This window comes from Hippoglossus stenolepis, chromosome 12 (genome assembly GCF_022539355.2).
Source record: "Hippoglossus stenolepis isolate QCI-W04-F060 chromosome 12, HSTE1.2, whole genome shotgun sequence".
Lineage (NCBI taxonomy): Eukaryota > Metazoa > Chordata > Actinopteri > Pleuronectiformes > Pleuronectidae > Hippoglossus > Hippoglossus stenolepis.
Genome location: NC_061494.1, coordinates 8,934,731 through 8,954,790, shown reverse-complemented (window position 1 = coordinate 8,954,790; position 20,060 = coordinate 8,934,731). Strand labels below are relative to the sequence as shown.

At 43.5% G+C, this 20,060-nt stretch overlaps 1 protein-coding gene across 1 annotated transcript; it reads right to left on the bottom strand.

Annotated features, from left to right (window-relative positions):
• Window positions 1–4,647: 4,647 nt before the first annotated feature.
• LOC118118639 lies at window positions 4,648–19,131 on the bottom strand. Its single transcript, XM_035171789.2, has 16 exons — window positions 18,240–19,131; window positions 17,250–17,300; window positions 15,212–15,306; window positions 14,806–14,929; window positions 14,655–14,704; window positions 13,398–13,503; window positions 12,578–12,736; window positions 12,349–12,466; window positions 12,208–12,269; window positions 11,520–11,645; window positions 11,330–11,424; window positions 11,064–11,222; window positions 10,734–10,930; window positions 9,775–9,898; window positions 6,376–6,569; window positions 4,648–5,644 (listed from the first exon to the last, which is right to left on the bottom strand). Exons 1-16 carry the CDS (start codon window positions 19,087–19,089, stop codon window positions 5,419–5,421), a joined length of 2,736 nt encoding a protein of 911 aa, XP_035027680.2. The 5' UTR covers window positions 19,090–19,131; the 3' UTR covers window positions 4,648–5,418.
• Between the last annotated feature and the right edge of the window lie 929 nt (window positions 19,132–20,060).

The following is a 20,060-nucleotide window of genomic DNA, read 5'->3' as shown; positions in this document are numbered from 1 at the left end:
GCAATAAAATAGGTTGTGATGTTAGTTTCCAATAAGCTGAGCTCAGTAATAAATATCTACACTCGCACATTATCATGTCATTGCAGCAAATAATGGTTTTATTTATTGTTTCATACATCACGTGCTGGAGGCCACTCGAACCCCACCATGAATTTCTTTCCGGACAACTTTTCCTCCGCTGCCGTTAGCATCGTTTGCTAATTGGAGTGCTCCTGAATATGTTCCCCAAACAGGGGGCAAACAGCATTTACTGCGCTCTTTAGCTGCTCCATTAACTGTCCCTGGAATAAATTAGCTGAGCAAGAGGATGAAGAGCCTCATGCTTCGTGTGACATTCTCATTCGTTCTCATTTTCCTCATGCGAACGTGGCATTTAATATTCTGTACCCACGTGTTGTTCCTGTGTTACGGTCGCCTCAGACACCACACATAATAATGGACACATCATTAGGGTCGAGGTTAACTGCAGTAAGGTTTATTGAAAGAGATTGAAACATGAATGAAAAGCAGATACCAAGCACCACAAAGGTGCTGCTGCATCAGGATAGAGACCTGAAAACAGGACGTGTCTATATAGGGTCAGCAGAGCAAGCCAGAACAGGTGCTTGTCCATCAGGCGATCAAGCTGGAGCTCCAAACAGGAAACACCAAAACAGAACGGGAACGATTGTGTTTGTATTTTATGTCTGCTGCTTGTATCAAAGCCTTATTGCAAAATGAGAGTCAGCAGTGCCTTGGCCTACTTTCCAAACCATCGAGGAGCAAATAATCAGCCCGGGCTGAGCAACTGCATGGCAGGCTCTCAAACGTTGATACTGGTGAAACATCTTTTTCTGCAAGTGCTGGGTTTCACTGGGAGACTTTCGGGAGTGTTGAGTGTAGCTGACGGGGAGAAATGCTGAGACTTATACTGCCATCTAGAGTGTGATCGCAGGTGGTTCATGGGAGAAAGATGTGTGGTTAGAGATCTCGGATGAGGTTTCTATCACAAGATGATTTGAATGTAATGCATGGAATCATATGGTTCAACTATGTGCACAACATAGGTCACAACTTAGAGGGGCACCATTTCCCTCATACTGTTCACTTCATCAGTCGAATATTTTTTGTCTATTTTCTTTGTGTTTTGTGGATTTTTCCTTCTTTGCTTTTGCTTCTCCACCTCCTTCCTAGACGAGCCGACTCCACGCTGCACATACATGATGCCAGAAGAGTTTCTGGAGCCAGATATTGCCCAGAGCGCTAGAAATGAACAACCTGTCATTCAGACTGTGGAAAGATTTTTTATTATATGAGTAAACCAGCTCCATAAAAAAGAGAGAAAGCCAAGGATCATCAGAGGTTTAAAACCCTTATCATGTGTTATCCATCTAATGTTTTCCATTTGATTTCTTCCTTGTCTTATGGATTTCCCTTCCTGCTCTGGGCCTCTACCACACAATCCAATGATTTGCCTGCCACTATGTGCTGATTGTGTTCCACGCTGATTCCTCTAATCACCATTTTCATCTTGTTTTAATTAAAGCCTTTGTTGGACAGAGACACGGGCCATTATGCTCTCTATGTTTCAGACAGAATGGATCCGAAAATGACTAATACCTTATGCTGACCTTTCTCAATCGCTGCCCGCCGGCAAGGCTACGAAGAGCAATTTCACCAATATATTTATCTCATCCGAAGCGCACTTTCGACTTTACCCTAATAGCCTTTTCATCGGCCTGTTAATTGAGCTGCGTGGGGAGTGTTAGAATGTCTCTCAGCAGCTTTCAAAAAGTAATTCCATGTCAGATCCCACCTTTGCACATTCATTTCGGGTCGTTAAACCCATCTCAACCTCTGTGGGTTGTCATCAATCACACATGTTCTCCTCATTTTGTTCTTAATCTATCTGTGCTGCAATGTAAATAACCTGCTGATTGAAAAATGCTCTGGATTACAATTTTACATGATAGCCATGTGTGTATATCAGGGTTGGAGGGAGACAAAATATAATTACATTAAGATTAACAGGATTTTGAAAGCACAAGCTGTTTAAACACATCACATACAATCAGCTGTTTCATTTTTGGACGTATGGTTCTTTGTTGACTAGGAAGATGTTTCATATTAAGATTTGAGATTAAACACAGATTTATTGAAACGTTATTGAGACCAGAACATTGTACTTCTCCTGTATTTAGTACAGCATTTAAAGGCAGAAAATACAGTTCCAGTGGGTCAGCCCCTGAAAACGAAAGACGTGTGTGTTTTGCACATTAATCACATTAATCTACCACATGATTACATCACTGATTGTATTTCAGAGCCTGTGATTTTCTCCAGCCTTGGAATCCATCCGTGGAAGATAATTGCTTTACATCGCCTGCTATGAATAGTTTGATCTAATCAGACTCGCTTCATAATCAACCCCAAGAGGCAAATCCATCTGCACGCACTAGACAATGGTGTGAAGTTTGCTGGGCTTCCAGCAGATGGCAGTACTCCCTCAGCTTGTCCGAGCTGACTGGCAACAGCAGTGAGAATATACCTGGGACAAAGGTCAAATAACACAGCGGCGTTGACCAGGAGAGGGTCAACACGTAGATATCTCTGGGGACTTTCTCAAGTGCAGAGTGCTGCTACTTAGAGTGAGATTTTCCAGAGGAAAAGACAGAAGTCCCATTTCCACCTCGGCAAAATGAAATCAGAAGCCCCCCGGGATTTGACTCTGACCTTCCTGGCCCTCACCGCTGCTGAGTGATTACTGAAACACAAGAGGCTGGAAGGTGTGGGGCTCTGTTAACTACATAATGCTTTACAGCACAGAGCTACATGGACATTCAAATGTGCTGCGATTTACACATATTAAAAAGGATTCTCTTCTAATTAACACCTCACCGTTTGTCAGACATTCTCTTTCACTGTCTGTTTCTCATTAGTGTTGTAGATATAGTTAGTTTGTTGTTGTGCTCCGTTATATGCAACATCTATTGCACATCTGTCCGTCCCGGGAGAGGAATCTCTCACTCGTGACTCTCTCTGTGAGGTTTCTGTTTTTGTTGTTAGTTTTTCCTCACTCTTGTTGAGGATGTCGCACCTTGTTTAGCACCACAAGGCAAATGATTTATGAATAGGGGCCATCCCAAAAAATGTGATCGATTGATTGTTTCGTCTTATTAACTACATTTTAGAGTCTCGTGGAGCAGATGGTCGCAAACACCCGAACGGAACGGGAAGATAGTTTGTGGTCTGTGCAATAAGGCAAAATGCCAATCTTGTTTGTTTAACGTACGGCGGACAGGAATTCTTTTGGTTTGCTTCTGACCTGCATGCATTTTATTGGCTTGTGTGGGATTTGGGCAGGAAATCAGAGCTAATGCCCCCTCTCCCACTTCAAACGGATGCCAGGCACCCTTAAATGTCATGGGGTGGTTAGAGAGTTGAAGGAGGGGGGGTCAGTGGTGGAGCAGTGAGAAGCTGGAGCTCACAGGACCCAAAAAAAATAAAAAGAAGAGAGAAATCCAGCCACACCGGGCCGGCCTCAGAGCTTATCAGTCTTTTGCAAGATGTAGCTTTGCTGCTGGCTGCTAAGGCAAACCAGATGCAGCGTCGGTTGCTCTGTGCCACGACGTGTCAGGTACAGCCCCAGTCAACCTGAGGTGCCTTGGAAGTGTAGGAGGAGGTCAGTGTACAGTTCAACTCCCTGCAGATGTTCCTGACTAACACACTGTACAGCAGAGTGTAGGTCCTCTCAAACTTGACAGCATCTTAGGAAAGCTTTTGAAGGTTGCATGGTGTCACTGCAATTACTCACCCCGGCGGATTTCTTCTGCTTTTTAGATTGACAGCTTGCAGTGGTTTACAGCCGGAGTATCAAAGCCCTGCTGGTGTGTGTTCTGGTGTGTGTTGGTCACCGGGAATCCCACGGCGTCTTTCTACTCGTGCCAGCAGCAGTGTTTATAGGATTTTGTCTCATTTTCTCCAGTGTTAATTTATTTCCATAAAGGCAGCCATGACACATTCTCTCCTCTGCCTTCTGCCTCTGTGTGGCTCCACTTTGCAGAGCTGTGGATTGGGAGTGAACCGGTCTCCGGATGAATAGCCCGGGTTGACCTCGGTCCCTGCTGCATGGTCATTCTGACAATGAGCGTGATCGTCATTGTTCAAATGTGTCTCCGTCTCTCGCTCTCCATGCCTCTCTCCCTGCACATGTGTACACCCTGCTTTTGTAATATTTTGTGGTTTTGGATATCTCTTCCCTGTACTGTCACGCTTCCCGAGGTTTGTTATTATGGTTCATCTGTGTCAGTGGGTATGAGAAAATGTTGCGGCGTGGCTGAAATTCACATATCTGCAATTAAGTCTGCAGCTTGCCATTATCATAGCCCTCTTTCTGAGTGGGTCTGTTTGGCAACTAGGAAACACCATCTCTCCCATCATGCGGATTATGTGGAGCTTATTTTGCCTTCGATTGCACAAAGCGTTAACTCGCAAACGTATTGACTGATCTGTGACCTTTCTCATCAGCTGACAAGTCAAACTGGTCTCATCACTTCTCCTCTCAGGCTCTTTGGACCTCGGGGTCTGGGTCAGGGTTTGGGAGCGTCTGTGCTGTTTTTTCTGTCAGACTTGCATGATCCACTGCCACTTAACGAGGGAGAACAAGGCTGAGAAATGAGGCATTTCCGGGCCCAAGGGTTTAATTCCGACAGCACTGTGGATTACATTACAACATGCAAAGGGGGGAGACGCAACTCCGAACACTCCAGTCCATCTTGGTGTCTATTCTGCAAAGAGAGAGCTTGCAAACATGATACAGATTTTGCAGACGTGTCTTTACAGTATGTCACATAGTTTCTATCCAGTTCTTTAAGAAGTTGCAGAGGCTCGCGGTGTTGTTGAAGAAGTCTGCTGGATGCTTAAAAAGAAGTCTGCTGGATGCTTATCACATGTCCACGGGAGCGAAGCTCTATCTGCATCTGTGTTTCCTCTTTTTCCTTTTCATATTCCCTCATGCCACAAATATGATGTGGAGCCAGGAGAGAGCCAAATAGAAAAAAGTGCAGTAGTGAATATAATTCCCTCCTTTTCTTTTTCCAAAAACATGTTTTTCATAGGCATTGCTCTGCACATACATTAAACCAATGTGGATTATACATTACTATCTACCAAGAACAAAGTGATGTACATATGGGGAAGATAGAAAACACACAAAACTGCCGCATTACTATTTGACATCCCTTACTAAAATACATTTGGCAACAATCTATGAAGAACATCAATACAATAAACCAGTTCACATATGGAGGTAAACAACAAAGATGCTATGGCATTTTACATTATGTCATTTACAATACGACAACTCATTTAAACCGTTTAACTTTTACAATTTAACATTAACATCCTCATCGTGACTGTTCGTTCCTCTCCGCTGTGTCATCAGATGGCCATCACTTTTCGTCGTGGAGGGGTTTCCATGGCGACCACATCGCTCTCTGGGCAGACTGTTTGCATTGGATCGGGGGGGACCAGGTGCGGCTGGCAGGTGAGCGTGGGCGGAGGCTGGCGGAGGACGACTATTTGAGCGCTGGGTCCCTGCAGCAGGAGGTCAGTCAGTTCTTCCTGTGTGAAGTTGACTACCGGCACACCGTTCACCTCCACCAGTCTGTGGGGCCAATCACACACACACACGCGCACACACACACACACACACACACACACACACACACACACACACACACACACACACACACACACACACACACACACACACACACACACACACACATAACATACACAACATAAAGAATGTGTTAAACTTTGTAACTAAAAAGCCAACAAGGAGGATTGTCTCTTTACTCCTTTCTTGTGCCAGCATTCTCTTATTAATGTTTATTCAACAAGCAACAAATCATTGGGGAAATATTAAAAACATCACAATTACACATAGCACAATAAATAAACGAATCCCCTCATTAGTTTGTATTCATAGGCACTCACATATACAGTAAGTGACAGGCTAATGGCAACTTTTTTGTATTTTTTCATCAGCTGTGTCAAGATGTCAAGAGCATTGGCACAGATGTGATAAGTGAGGTTAGTATTGACAGTGTGTGTGTGTGTGTTTGTGTGCACACAATTTTATGAGGTTCTTTTATCTGCTCGTTTTCACACTCTTCTGCATTCAAGTATTGCGTTACAGTGTTTGTTTGTTTTGGGGCCAGTATCTGATGGGTTTCCATAGCTACCAAGCATAGAATAGTGGAGCGATGAAAGAAATGGGTGGGATGAGTGAGACACCGAATACGCCTTTCACTAAGTGGCCTCCGTGAACACTATCAAATTAAGCCTGGATAAATTACTTGGCTTGAAATGATTTTCAAAGAGTGTGTTTACCTGTCATCTACACAAAGGTGCGTGTTGTCCACCTTGTCCACCACCAGTCCGCTGCCTTCTCTGTAGCCACATGCGAAGCCATAACGTCCATCAGAGCCCTGGTTCTCCTGCACCAGCAGCAGCATGGCCGGAGACTGTTGTGACACCAGCTGGCTCAGGCTGCCGATGGCCACACTCTTTTTCCGAGTTTTCTCCTGAATGAAACACACACACACACACATTCACAGATGCAGAGGTACAGACAGCTACAATGCAAATGTTTCAGATCTTAACACGTTTCCCATATGTGGTGGATTTCATGAAAATACTCTGTGACCGAATTAGTGTTTTTATAGGCCAATTTCATGCTTTCATTGAGCCTGAAATGAAATCAGATACACAGAGTCTATATTGTAATATGGTACCTACAATGAGTTTTTCGGTTTGGTTTTTCAGTCCAAAGATATCCACCCACCAGCACATCAGAAACTCACCTAAAATCTAAAATAAAATTAATTCATTGTTTGTTTAATGTTTAAAATACCTGGAATGTACAAATGTGACGTTGTGACCCAGTGACTTCTTGGATTCTAGTCAGAACCATGAGTTTCCAACATGTTAACTAACTCCCAGTAAGGCCACACGTTATTTATTTATAGGCTTTTTTTATGCAGATTAAACAAAATGTGCAAACATGCTAATTAGTGAGTTATAGAGGTGCAGGTAGGCAGATTCATTTGTTTTGGGACAGAGCCAAGCTCACTGCATTAGATGAAATACTGAAACACGAAATGAGACTGGATGAGAGTGATATGAATCTTCTCATCTAACAATCAACAAGAAAACATTTTTTTCCCCAAAATCTCAAATGATTCCTTTATAGTGAATGGCAAATCGTAAACAAAGTAATCAAGTGAAATCTGTTATATTATTATTTTTAACAGTGCCCCATTGAGTCAGGATCCTTAAAACTTTCAAAGTTCCAGGACCTTTTAAACTCTCTTGAGATAAAATTGTAACTATACTTCTTAGAATGAAGCTTCAAAGATTAAAGATACCTCAGGTCCCCGATAGACCACGAGACTGAGGCTGCGTCGAAGCCAGGAGACCACCAAGATGTAATGATTAGCTTTGGGAGAGATCACACCACAAGTAGCTTGCAGGGATCAGAAAAAACTTGTGAGTCTGACCACTGAATTCCAGTGTTCCCTTATCCAGCCTCTTGGCATACTCCCCCCTCTCCCTGGATGGCGTGTGAATGCCTCGCAGCAATAGATGCCGCCTCACCGGGGTCAGGGGTCAAAGCGAAGGCTTCTCTCTGCTCAGACAAGTGGGCCAGACAGGATATATCTACGGAAACGCGTCCGAAGCCCCTTGAGAAGCCCGCTCTGATACACAACATTTTCCCTTTTAGTTTGCCTCAGTGTTGGACACACGCCAAGAGCCCAAGGAATTTTCTCTTCATATTCTTCTTATTTATCCCCAAGATCCGAGCAAATCCTGACCTACCTGGGCCAGACTCAGGGCACATATCCTGGTGGACCGATTTTAGGCAATTAAACCACGACCACTGAGGATCACAGAGGTGACACAAGACAGAAATAATAACTCGGGAGGGGAAAAGTAAATATAAGCTCACCAGAAAAAGAGTTTGGTTACTTCCTTATTGCAAATTTCTGAAAGAGAATAATTTCCCTCGATCACAGAGAGCCACAACATGATATTTGGAAGGACGGTGTGAGAAATGATTCTCTGACAGGCCAGACACCATCAGTTCTAAATGGAAGAGATTGCGTTTCATTCACGATGATGGGTGTTAGTTGTTACAAAGTCAGGGCTGTCATAATGGATGTAGACGCACTGGCTGCTCCGACAGCAGGGATCTTAAACACAATGAACCTCGGGGTAGAAAATGGGGGACGGAGTAACGGGAGACAATTTTGACCACATCCATCAACCGCAACACGTATCATGATCGTTTCTATATAAAAACTGGAGACACCCTAACAGGAGCCTGCCATGGCAAAGAGGTGGCAGATTTTTCCCTTAAACCACAATCCATCCTCAAAGAACACGTGAGACTAAAAAGTGGGTGAAACAGTAATTCTTCCAATTTCCCCTCTTTAATAGTCTGTCTGAAGTTTTTTGGGTTGTCCAAGCTAAACTGCTTATTTTAAATCATTTCCTCCATTTGTTGTCCTTCCCCTCCTCCCTTTTTGCTCCCTCCCTCTGTTTCTCTTTCTCCTTCCCTCTCGGCCGCTTTATTGATGCTCTCCAGTTGCAATAGATCCCGGAGATTAGTCTGCCGATGATGAAATATTTCCTTATTGTCTGTAATGCGGGGCGGCCTACAAGACCAAACACGGGGCGGTCTGCTCCTTATTAGAGCAGCAGCTCCATCAGTTCCCAGGCTGCTCTTCAGCTCTGACCTGTGTGTTAACTCTGATTAGATCATATGATAAACATTAGCGCTGCTGCTTTTCCCACAAACTCAGCACCTAAAAAAGCGTGGCCCTGGGGCGGCAACGTGACACGGGGCACCTTTCAAAGCCGAAGCCGCGTGTGTCCTTTCATGGCACCTCGTTAGGGCTTCTCCAACGGGATAAAAGAGCCACATTAAAAAAGAAGTGGGCTCCTCCGGGGATAGATGCAGATAGTTTTACACACCCTGGCCCATTTCTCCGTTGCGCTCCCCCAGTGGCTTTTGTCACACACATTCCATTGTTGGTATGGTCACAGGCTCTCGGATGTCGGCGCTAGACATCATTTTCTCGGAAAAAAGTGCGTGTTCATCCAAAGGACTTCACTCATTCTTGTGTGCCCCGCTCTCACAACGGCACAGCTTAACGGAACAGAGTGGGCTGAAAGGAGCATTGTGTTGTCAATCAGGGGAACAGTGAAGAGAAGATCAAAGATGAGTGAGTGTTAAGTGACGGCCCAACACATCAGGAAGGAACCACTGGACAATTAAATGAGCACATATATGCTATACTTCTCTTCATCCTCTAGAAAGGGAACTTTATTTCTCAGGGAAATACTAGTGGTACTGTTTATATTACACAAGTTGCTCTTATATGGCTAAAGACAGATCATCTAAACAGCATTTGCTTTGGATTTATGTTCCAAAAACACCAAACTGGTTTTTAGTAAGATTTTAGAATCCCATACCACACATGCCTCTCTCGATAACTCGTGCTGTTTTGGTGCAAATCTCAGTTTCTCATTGTCTATTTTTAGCAGTCAAAACATTCTCTGACTCAGACCAAACAGCTTTCCCACATTTCGGTGTGACTGTGTTTCACATGCTGTTGATCACACTCTGCTGACTGAGCACCAGACCCCTTCGCTTGTTAGGTTAATTCGGCATCCGTGCAAATAATGTGGGAAAGATGTTAGTGGCTTCATTTGGATCAGCGGTACCTTGCTTTCCTGCAGAGCGTTCTGCAGGTGAGCCACCTGTCGGTTGAGGTGCACCATGGAGATTTCCTCCTTGAACACTTGGCAGTTCAGCTTCATCTTCTCCAAGAGACGGACCTCCAGCTGTCTGAATGACAAGAGGCCACTTTTCAGAAAAGATTGAGAACATATAACGTGGCTTATGAAACTTGTAGCTACATGTGTACTTGTTTACAGCCAATTACTTTATATGTTTACAGCACCTTAACTTGTTAAGCGTGGATGGATAGATAAAACACAAGTAACACAAACCATCAAAGAGTCACATTTTACATTATGTTCAGAACAATGGGTATTTTGGGGTCTGTAATCAGTCTGTGTATCTTTTGATCATTTAATTTTATCTTTTGAAACAAGTTGTTAAAGGCAATAAGTGTGGTTATTAGATGTTTTTATTGGAAAATAATAAATGTAAAATTGAAATCCCAGCAGTTTTTCTTTTAGATCGTCAGTAATGGACAAACTTTTTATTTTCTATTCCATATAACAAACTAGAACTGTCCCCCTATGAAACCGCATTTAAATTCACTAGATCCTGATTTGTATTTGGATCTACACCAAAATGCACAAACTGATAAATATCATCCCCCTCAACATGTCTGATTTTTATAAAAAAATCTAGGAAAATGTGGCAAAACAGCCGATCTCATGATGTCAAAGAAAGTGGTAAAAGGTTCCTGAATGGGCCCCCTCATCCAGATCCGCACCAAAACGTATTGGGTTCTTAACTGACCCATACTGCATCCTCCCACTGCATTCTAAAAACCAACCAACAAAGCAGTGGTAAAAAATATCACCTGAAAACAGATATGGCTCATTATTTAAGGGGAAACTCAAATAACCACAAAATACCCAGACCGTACTCTTTAATAACGTTTTCTGTATTATCAAACATGCTACTAAATAACAGACGGTCCACCTACTTCTTCTTAAGAGCGGCGGAGTTATTAATGTTGTCTCTGAGGTTCTGCAGACTCTGCCTCTTGTCGTTCAGTTTACTTCTGAGCGACTCCAGCCTCTGCTTCAGCTCGACTGAGCCAAGCCTGTCCACATTCACATCTCCATCCATGTTCTTTAACTCGGAACAAAACGCTACCAGGCCGTGGTGGAGCTCCTGGACCTTGGGGGTCAAAGAACTCAAGTCATGATACTTATTATTACATGACTACAGTGTTTTTAGGTGCAGTCTATTGCTCATGCTGTAGCTGTAGCTGTAGCTGTAGCTGTAGCTGTAGTAGAACATAAATATTTACCTGAAAGATGACGTTCTGTAGTGAGTCCACTTGTTGGTTTAGCTCTCTAATCCTCTCCTCTTTAGCCAGCTGGTTCCCCTGGATGTTTTTGTTGGTGTTACCATTTCCATTGGAGTTGCCGACTTCTGGGCTGTTCGGGGAGGCAGCGGTTGGTTTCTCCTATAATGAAAAAGCATAACTTTGTGAGGAGGCTCTCTTTGTTTTTGTGGGTTGGTATTTAGCAGGCAGTGTAATTGTCTACTGTGTATTATATCATAGAAATCTACCATTTTACACAAATGCAGCTCCAACTGTCTGTTCTCTGACGTCGATGTAAGTAGACTCCCGATCTGCTGATCTGGTGGGAGCTCCTCTGAAGAGCCTTAAAATCAGGGAATAGATGCAGGAGACATAAAGAGTAAATGTCTTTCGTGTGATAAAGACTATATTATGTTGTGTAAATCATGTATCGAGCACCTTGCTTTTCCTTCAGTGCGAATAGACTTTTATCTTCTGTCACGCCCAGCATTTTGATACAGGAATCCATGATTTTCCCCACCGCTGTTTCCTTTGGGGTTCTAAGATGAACGATCCGCTCTGATGCTGCAACACAGCGTGACAATCCATTAGGCTCCATGATGTATGAGGTAACCGTATGCACAAGGGGATAGTTTAAATACAATGTAAACCTATATGTTCAGACAGATTTCTGCACACACAATGTCTGCATAGTCCATTGCATTCACATGAATGTTCACATCCACCACATGCAATAAAATCCCATAGATCACATTTTCTTACATTCTCTCAGCTCATTATACAAGGCATGTATTTACCTCCACCAAGGAGATTATGTTTTCCTCTGGGTTTGTTTGTTAGAAGAATTATGCCAAAACTACTAAATGGATTACCACAAAACTTGGCAGAAGTAAGAACCCATTACATTTTGGTGTTGATCTGGATCAGGGGGCAGATCCTAGATTTGTTTTCACTTTCTTGAAGGTATATTTAGGGGTCTGATATTTATCAGTGTTTGGAATTTGGTGCAGATCCAAATACAAATCAGGATCCAGTGAATTACAATGTGGTTTCATAAATGGACTGTTTGGGCCTTGATGGTGGTATGCACCTCTACTTAGCGACATTCTAGTTAAATGTTACTCACCATTAATAGTGATCTCTATGAGCTGAGAATTCTTCTGCACCATGTAGTTCTGGCTGTTGTTTCTGCAATGAGAAATAATAGCTGATGTCATTATTTGTGTAATACATTTGGTATGTACGTGTGTCAGAGCTGCGGCTGCACCTGAGTTTGAGGGAACGTCGATTCATGCTGAGGCAGCTCATGTGAGGAGCAGACGTAGACTTGCTCATTGAAACCAACGTTGCAGTGAACGTCTCAACATTATTGGGACCTGAGGATTCTTTTTTTTTTACCCAAAATAAAAGGAAAAAAAACACTCGTCATCTCTTTAACAATCTTCATTTGCACAATATCTGGGTAATGTGTATGTGTTGTAAAGATTGAGGTGTACCCAGCAGAGAGTCCAGTCTCTGGGTGATGGTGCTGGGAGGATGCAGCTCATTGTAAATAGCCGACAGCAGCTGCTCTCTATCTTCGAGTGAGGTGACGTGGAGGATGTCCAAAGTGTTCACGTCTACCGAAGCTATGTCTGCGCCACACAGCTTTGCGTCTGAGAGGGAAACATTTAGTCACACACCTGCAGCACATACATCAAGACATGTACTGTATAGGCACGATAATTCCTAAAGAAAACAAATGAAAAAGACCTGACAGCTAGTTTTTGTCTGAGAGCATGTGGAAACTGGACTGGCAGTAATATACAGGTGACATTTTTATGAACAGAAAGCCGAAAAAATCTGAACATTAAAATTTAACTGCTAGCTTTTAGAGAAATATATTAAGTTTTACTGTGTTATATTATTAGCTTTTAGCAGCTTTTCAAAATGGTGTCAGTTTGTGATGGATTAGGATTTTCAGGTTACTCAGTGTGTCAGAATTACTAAGGCAATAAATATTATCAGATATTTTACACATCTGGACTATTTAGAAACGTCTGAAAGCAACTGAAGGAAAAACTGAATATTTTAACCCAAAGCACAGACTGCAGGAGATATTAAAGACAGTAAGACTAATACATTTGCATAAACCTCTGGCATACTGAGACTGAAATGGATTTATGCTTGTGCAGGTGTCAGCTTTAATTTCTTCCCGATCACGTTTTCCTTTGACTTCATGGGAAAACAACAGTTTATTTGATTTGAGGTAAAGATAAATCTGAATCAGATAGGCAGCCACGGGGCTGGGAGAGGAGAGAGAAGAATGAGTTTCACCTTTGATGCAGGGGAGACATTTCTGCAGTCCAATATTGGTAAACCACTGGCAGACTTCTTCTGTGTTCAGCTCCCTGAGACATTTGGCGACTTGCCTGTCCACATCCTGGGGAGAAGGAGCGGTTACATACCTGCTGCTTATACCTCATTCCGCTCGGCCATGGAGGGAGTGCCATGGGGATAACAGCTTTTCTGCACACCACACTACACTGAAACGTGTGTCATGACCGATATTGTTTTACCATAGCGCTCTACACACAGGCAGCATGCTCTTTATACCATTGTTAAGAGATGTGATACGTATTTTCAACACAAAAACATAAGCGGCGGTTGGAGACTGCAAAGGGAGCGAAACATGATGCACGGAGATGATTCAGACTCTAACTCCTGCATGCAAAAACCTATTTAGTGGGCGGAAAGACATCAAGACATAACATGGTTTAACTCCAAGGCAGTTGGTCTGCGTCATTGATTCATTCAAAGTATGACTATGTTGGATATCCATGTTTCGGCACAACCGTAAACAAATGTTTAAAAAATACAAAGACATGTTTATCTTGGTAGGGATCCTAAACACAGGTTTCCATGTAATTGTTGCCTTAGTCACAGATTCTTTGTTTATGGTGTTCATGGGAAGAAAAGTAGAGATCCCCGCTGCCAGAGGAGGCTTTACAAGGTGACTCTGGAGTGATTAGATAAATTGGGGTGAGAGGTTTCCCTTGTCTTACAGATTGTTTTACTATTATGTGTTATTAGACAGAGACTCTGAGAAAAAAAACCCCTGTTAGATCATAATTCAAGAAAAACGACATCAATAATCCCTCGTTTCAGTCATTTCATCTAATTTGGGGTCCCAGTGTGGGGCTCTGGAGTCAGGCGTTGCTGCATAAGCTACATGTTGCATACATGAGTCATATGTAATTGATGGGGTACCAGAAGAAAAATAAGACAGCTGATAATGCATGGAGATAATAAGTGCAGGACGTGAGCAATTTGCCTTTTAAAAAAAAAGAAAAGGAAAGTTATTTTTCTTTCCGTTTTGTGTTTCAGCTAACACTTGGATTGCTAAGGATACGAGCAATCTTGCTTGGCAAATCCTGGACAAAAAGACTAAAATCCTGAGACTATTTGCAGAGTCATTGCTTTGACAGATCAAGGGAGCTGGGAAATATAAACAGAGCATATTCAGTAATTGCAGCAGCTCTGGGCTGTGCGCTGATGCCACCCTGAAGGCCCGGCTTTGATGGTTTACAGTACCTTCTCAGGGAAGTTTCCATTCTGATCCTTTGACTGAGGCAGAACTGATGCTGCATGAAAAACAGAGTTGTAAAATTGTTTTTTGAATCATACTTCAACCATAATCAGAAATGTTAGACTAGCCGTGTTTGGAACATAAGACCACACTCACCGATGGTTCTGCGTCGTTGTCGCGGCGACCCCTCCTCATCCTTTTCCGTGGTATGGGTGAACGCATGGAAGGTGGCGCTCCTGGTTATTGTGTCCTCAAGACTGCAGGAGCGAGTTATTGGTCTCTGTCACGTAACACACATTTCAGTTAAAAACTCGAACCAGGATCCAGCCCGGTCTAATCGATTTACAGTCCGTCGGTATTTTTAACTTAATGAGTTGCAATACACAGTCACAGTCTAAATCAGATAAAGCACCAAGGAATGTGTAGTGAGTTTGCTGGAGATAGTTCTTAAATACATTAAAAGTGCAAGAGTGGGCCTTGTTTGCTATAGATGGAGCATGTGATATGTGAGATCATGAGAAAACCTTTTGGACAAAAAAGGTCCATTGAGTGGTCTTTATACCCTTCGGTGAGTGACTGTGTCCATGTTGGCAGCGTGAGGTCGAAGTTCGGCCTTCAGCACGTCAGAGCAGCTCACATCTCTGTTGCTCGGGTCATCTGCACAGTGATGGAGAAAACAAGTCAACAAAGGCATTAGAACACATCCTATAGTTTCCTTTTAGTTCAAATTAATCTGCCTCTGTCTGGGTAGAGGTCATCAGGTCTATTCGCAGCACATTAGCTGGTGCTGATACTGGACCGGGTTGCTTGGCAACCTGTCAGACACGCTAACGCTTGTCTGGTTGATGACATACTTCTCTGACAATCCAAGTTCTTTCCCACAGAAAGCACATATTCTTACATTTTCCAAATGTCATTTGGTCAGCGAGCAGATATCTTTTTTTTTTCTCACTGCTATCATAACAAGCAAGACGAATGAGGCTGAGAATATGGCATCCGAGCTGGGCCCCAGCTTTCTCAGGCAACACAGCGCTGTGATGTGATCGTGATAGATGCTGGAATGTTTTGTGGCTCTAAGTTATAACCACTTTAACTTTTATACCTTCACAAATTGAAGCATCAGGGGCCCCCCTTTAAAGAACAGTAGTCTTTTCAAATAGTTTACAAACAAAAAAATTCTGCCTAATTTCTTAAACACATGTTTTTCATTTCAGGGGCCTGTTTCTCAAAGGCCAGTTTGACATGGATGGGAGTTTAGATGGAGTCAGAATCAGATAAGACAGTGTAATTGGTTTATGTGTGTCAGCATTGGAATCTTGTCTGGGTCCTGGAGAGACAGTGGAGAACAAGGAGGAGGGGGGGCGGCGAGCTGGCACTCTCTTCATCACCTGGCTGCCCTGTGAGTCACTCTGTGGAGGATCATAAAGTCTGGCGTACGGATAGCAAACTCTGAAGACTCTCCATGTAAAATACAACTAGAACAGCCAAGTGAGAGAAGTGATGCGTCTTGGCTAGATGTGTGGACATGTCAGAGCACCCTCCTCTAGCTGACCTCAGACATAACTGTGTCTTAGAAATTCTGAGAAAATCCCTTCCAGTCGCCCCTGTGACTTATTTCCTCCGTTCATTGGACACAGGATGGACAGCTGTCTGAGAATGGTAATGGCGGTACAGAAATACTCCCACCCTACCTTGTCACAGCCATGTTCAGACTGCTACAGTCTTCCAGGAAAAGCCCAATCAAAACAAAAAAACCGACAGGACATTTAGGGCAGGCTGAGGGACACAGTCTGGTGTTGCCTTAAAGGGTGAAATCACCAGTAATGGAGAGACGGACATCGTTCCCAGTCTGAGTCGACTCAGTCTGGACAATTCAAAGTGTCAGTGAGTTTACTCACCCTTCACTGGTTAGCACAAACATTCATCCCTGCAGGCACGCACACATACAGACGTTTGTCATGCACCAAACTGAGATTGCTCGGTTTGGTGCGTGACTAAGTTTGACAACTCTTCACACACCGACACACACAGGGTTAACGACAAAGCAGAGCTTTAGAGTCAGCACTTTTCAGCACATTTATGTAATGGATAGGCAAATGCGATGCTTATCGTTTCCAGTATTATTGTCCTCCTTCTGTTTGAAAAGAAAGTAAGCTCTTTGAGAGACGACCGAGAGAGGAGAGCATGCTGAGTCACAGGAACCCAAAACCTGGGAACCGCCTGCCCAGCCACGCACTGGGAATACACACAATGGCTAAAAAGGGATTCCAACAAAGGGGAACTTCTGCAACTCCCAACGGAGACGTTCGAGGTACTGTAGCCATGTCACATAATGACCGCAATTTTATCTGAATGGGGACTGAGATCAAACTGAAGAGCCAACACATGAGCTCAACATGAGCTGGATAAAGCCAACCATCGTCTGGTGCTATTTACCTCTCACCTGGAGTTTGCCTAAATGGAAACAAGGGTTTAAATTATAATGGTTTGCTCAGTTTTGACTGCCCTCCCTCTCGCTGCTGTAATATTGCAAATTCCCCCACTGTGATACAAGTAAAGGATTATTTTATCTTATCTTGTCTTACTTCAAAAAAACTCACCCAAGTTGTGCTCAGTAAAAGACAGAAGATTTATTCCAGTGTTGAAGCTTCCTGTGACGGAGAAAGAAACCAAGAAAACCATTGTGACAAAAATTTACTTTGAAACATAAAAGAATTTCAAACATATACTTCGACGTTTTTGTAAATATGCTTGATTTCTTTTACCCGATGCTAGACAGAGAATACAATATCAAATGTACCTTAAGTCAAGAGATACGACTTTTTCATTTCAGCGGACTTGTCAACATTAAGATTGGCTCTGTTGATTTCATTGTCCCACTAAGCCATGACAGTGTAGCCGTTTTCAGACATGACCTCCGGGTAAAATCTGGAGAAGTTTACCCAGAGTTGGCCTTTCACACATGCACAACACAGTGGGAGGTTTTCTGCACAGACGCGTTCACAACAGAATCAAATCCTCCACGTTATTCAGGCGAGAGGTGGAGCGGCCGGGAGCAGCAGGCAGAGGCAGGAAGTGACGTATTAACTCTGCTGCGAAGATTACGTGATTTTTGTTTAGCACCCTGACGCTATCGTGACACCTTGACATCTTCATCAGTGTCTTCCACGTGTGTGTCACTACTTTTTCACAGGGAGATTTTATTTTTTATTTTTGTGTCTGTCCTAAATATTCTCTGTGATAGATCAAAATAATTGAATTAACATGTGTTATTGTGTTTTTTTTAGACGCTGCTAATACATTTAAGAATCCCCAAGAATTTATTATTAGTAAAATAGTTGCAGCATGCAGTCATTAGGCACAGCTGCTACTAATTTCTCGGTAAACCACAACGTCTGATTTTCTATTTCACACAAACAGTAAACAGGACCATGATGGAGATGTTGGAAAGTACTGATAAAGCTAGTCTTGCTTCTTCCGCTGATAAACCTGGCTCAACATTAGGAAGGTACCTCCGAAGCTAATTTGAGTAAACAACCATGTGAATTCCAGTGAACCAGCACTGGAGATGTTATCACTGTTACACTCACTTCTCTGAGGGTACTCGGGGAGTGGAGCCACCTGGTAGGCGCTACGCAAGATCCTGGTCTTTGTTTCCTCTTTGGTTGGCACGGACTCTCCTTCCTCTTCAAACCGACCACTTGGGCCCTCTTCCGGCTCAGCTGCGTTATCAAGTCCGACCTTATTCTCATCCACTGGGAGTCCTTCATTCGGCTCCTCTGCTTCCACACTCTCCATCTTCTCCTCATAACTCTCCTGGTCACCAGCAGCAAAGCTCCCATCACAGCCAGATGTATGTGCCACACTCTCCTCCGAGTTGATGTCAAAGAACTGGTCGTCGTCAACGACGTCAGAGGGACTGGGTGGAATCAGATTAATGACAGGTGGTGTCAGGAGACTTCCAGAGGCCGGTGTGCTGTCAGTGCCACTGTCATACAGCAGTGGGTCTTCTTCATCTTCTTCATCATCTTCTCCAGTAGTAGAAGCCATGGCTGGTTCACTTTGAAGCTGTATAGGGAGTGAAGACAGAGGCTTCAGCCCTTTCTTTTTCAGAGCCCTTGGGCAAACAGACACAGAGCTCGCTGAGCGGGCCATGCTGTTCCGCGAGGTCAGGGGGTCCTCGTCAAGCAGGCTGAAGCTGGTGTTAACTATCCCCAGATCCTCCACTGTAATCTGGATAGCCTCCTTCTCACCTGATCCCCGTTGATCCAAGTGTGGATGCTGAGGGCCCCCATTAATCTTCATTTCCTGCTCCCGCAGAGAATCCCTCTCCTCACATGGCAAACACGAGCAGCAGAACAGCCTGCACGAAAGACGACGAGTGCGCTCTCTCCAGGGGCGTCTACGATGCAGCAGCGTCTCTGCGTTTGCACTCGCCATTGCAGCGGCTGCCCGACCATACACCGGCTATACTGCTGAACACACCGCTCTTTGGTTCACACTCATCTGCAACATGCGTTGCTTAGGAGAGGAGTGAATAAAATGGACCAATTCATGCTTGCAGGGTCAGATGAACACTTGAAATGAATGCTGGGCTTAATCAGCATGCTTTGATATGGTAAGCAGCACCATTACCATCACAGCTCTGGTTTCAAAGGGCTGTAATAAGACAGTGATACCCTGCCAAAATACAATCTTGGCACAACACAAAAAACAAAATGATGATAAATAATAATAACACTTATAAAAACTAGTTGTGTGTGTGTGCGTGTCAGGGCATATGATGATATTATTACAAGTCAGATCTCAGTTCCTTTGCGGGTCATCTGTCAGGGACTTAGAGCATGTTTGGGAACAGGTGAGAATATGGGCTGGCGGATGCTTGGCTCATACAACCCCTACGGCATCGGATGACATTTCCTTCATTCCACAGGCCCAGTCCTGTCCTCTGCTACATGATAAGTCATCCAGAAAAAGCTCGAAACCATTTCACCACACCACCCACATTGAGGGCTTACACAAAAAGATGATATCCATGTTTTTCTTCTCACACCCAAAAGTGACAGTAGAATGACGGGAATAATTACTCCTCCAGCAGTATTCGCCATCTTACATTGCATTGTCTCTTTGGAGTGAAAAACGAGCCGCTTCTGTTTGTTTAACTCTGCCATTACTTTACTTCCCTCCGTTTCTTCCATTACTACCCCCCCACCCCCCCTGTTTTCCCCCTCTAGCTTCTGTGTTTACAATCAAGTTTTCAAAAGCAAGGCGTTTACCTGGCAGATTAAGTTTCTAGGGGTTTAAAGTTATTCTACATATCTTTCTTCTGCCATAAAAGTAAGTGTCACATTCATATGGAAAACCCAGCTCTATGCTTTAATTAAAACCTACCACAAAGGTTGTGTTAATTG

What these genes read in the sequence shown, in the direction of transcription:
- LOC118118639 (XM_035171789.2), bottom strand. Translation starts at nt 19,089, where the DNA reads ATGGCGAGTGCAAACGCAGAGACGCTGCTGCATCGTAGACGCCCCTGG. An exon ending in ATGGAAACTTCCCTGAGAAG is followed by an intron (nt 13,504 to 14,654) that starts GTACTGTAAACC and finishes CCTTCTCCCCAG; the next exon opens with GATGTGGACAGGCAAGTCGC. An exon ending in TACAGAACGTCATCTTTCAG is followed by an intron (nt 10,931 to 11,063) that starts GTAAATATTTAT and finishes TTGACCCCCAAG; the next exon opens with GTCCAGGAGCTCCACCACGG.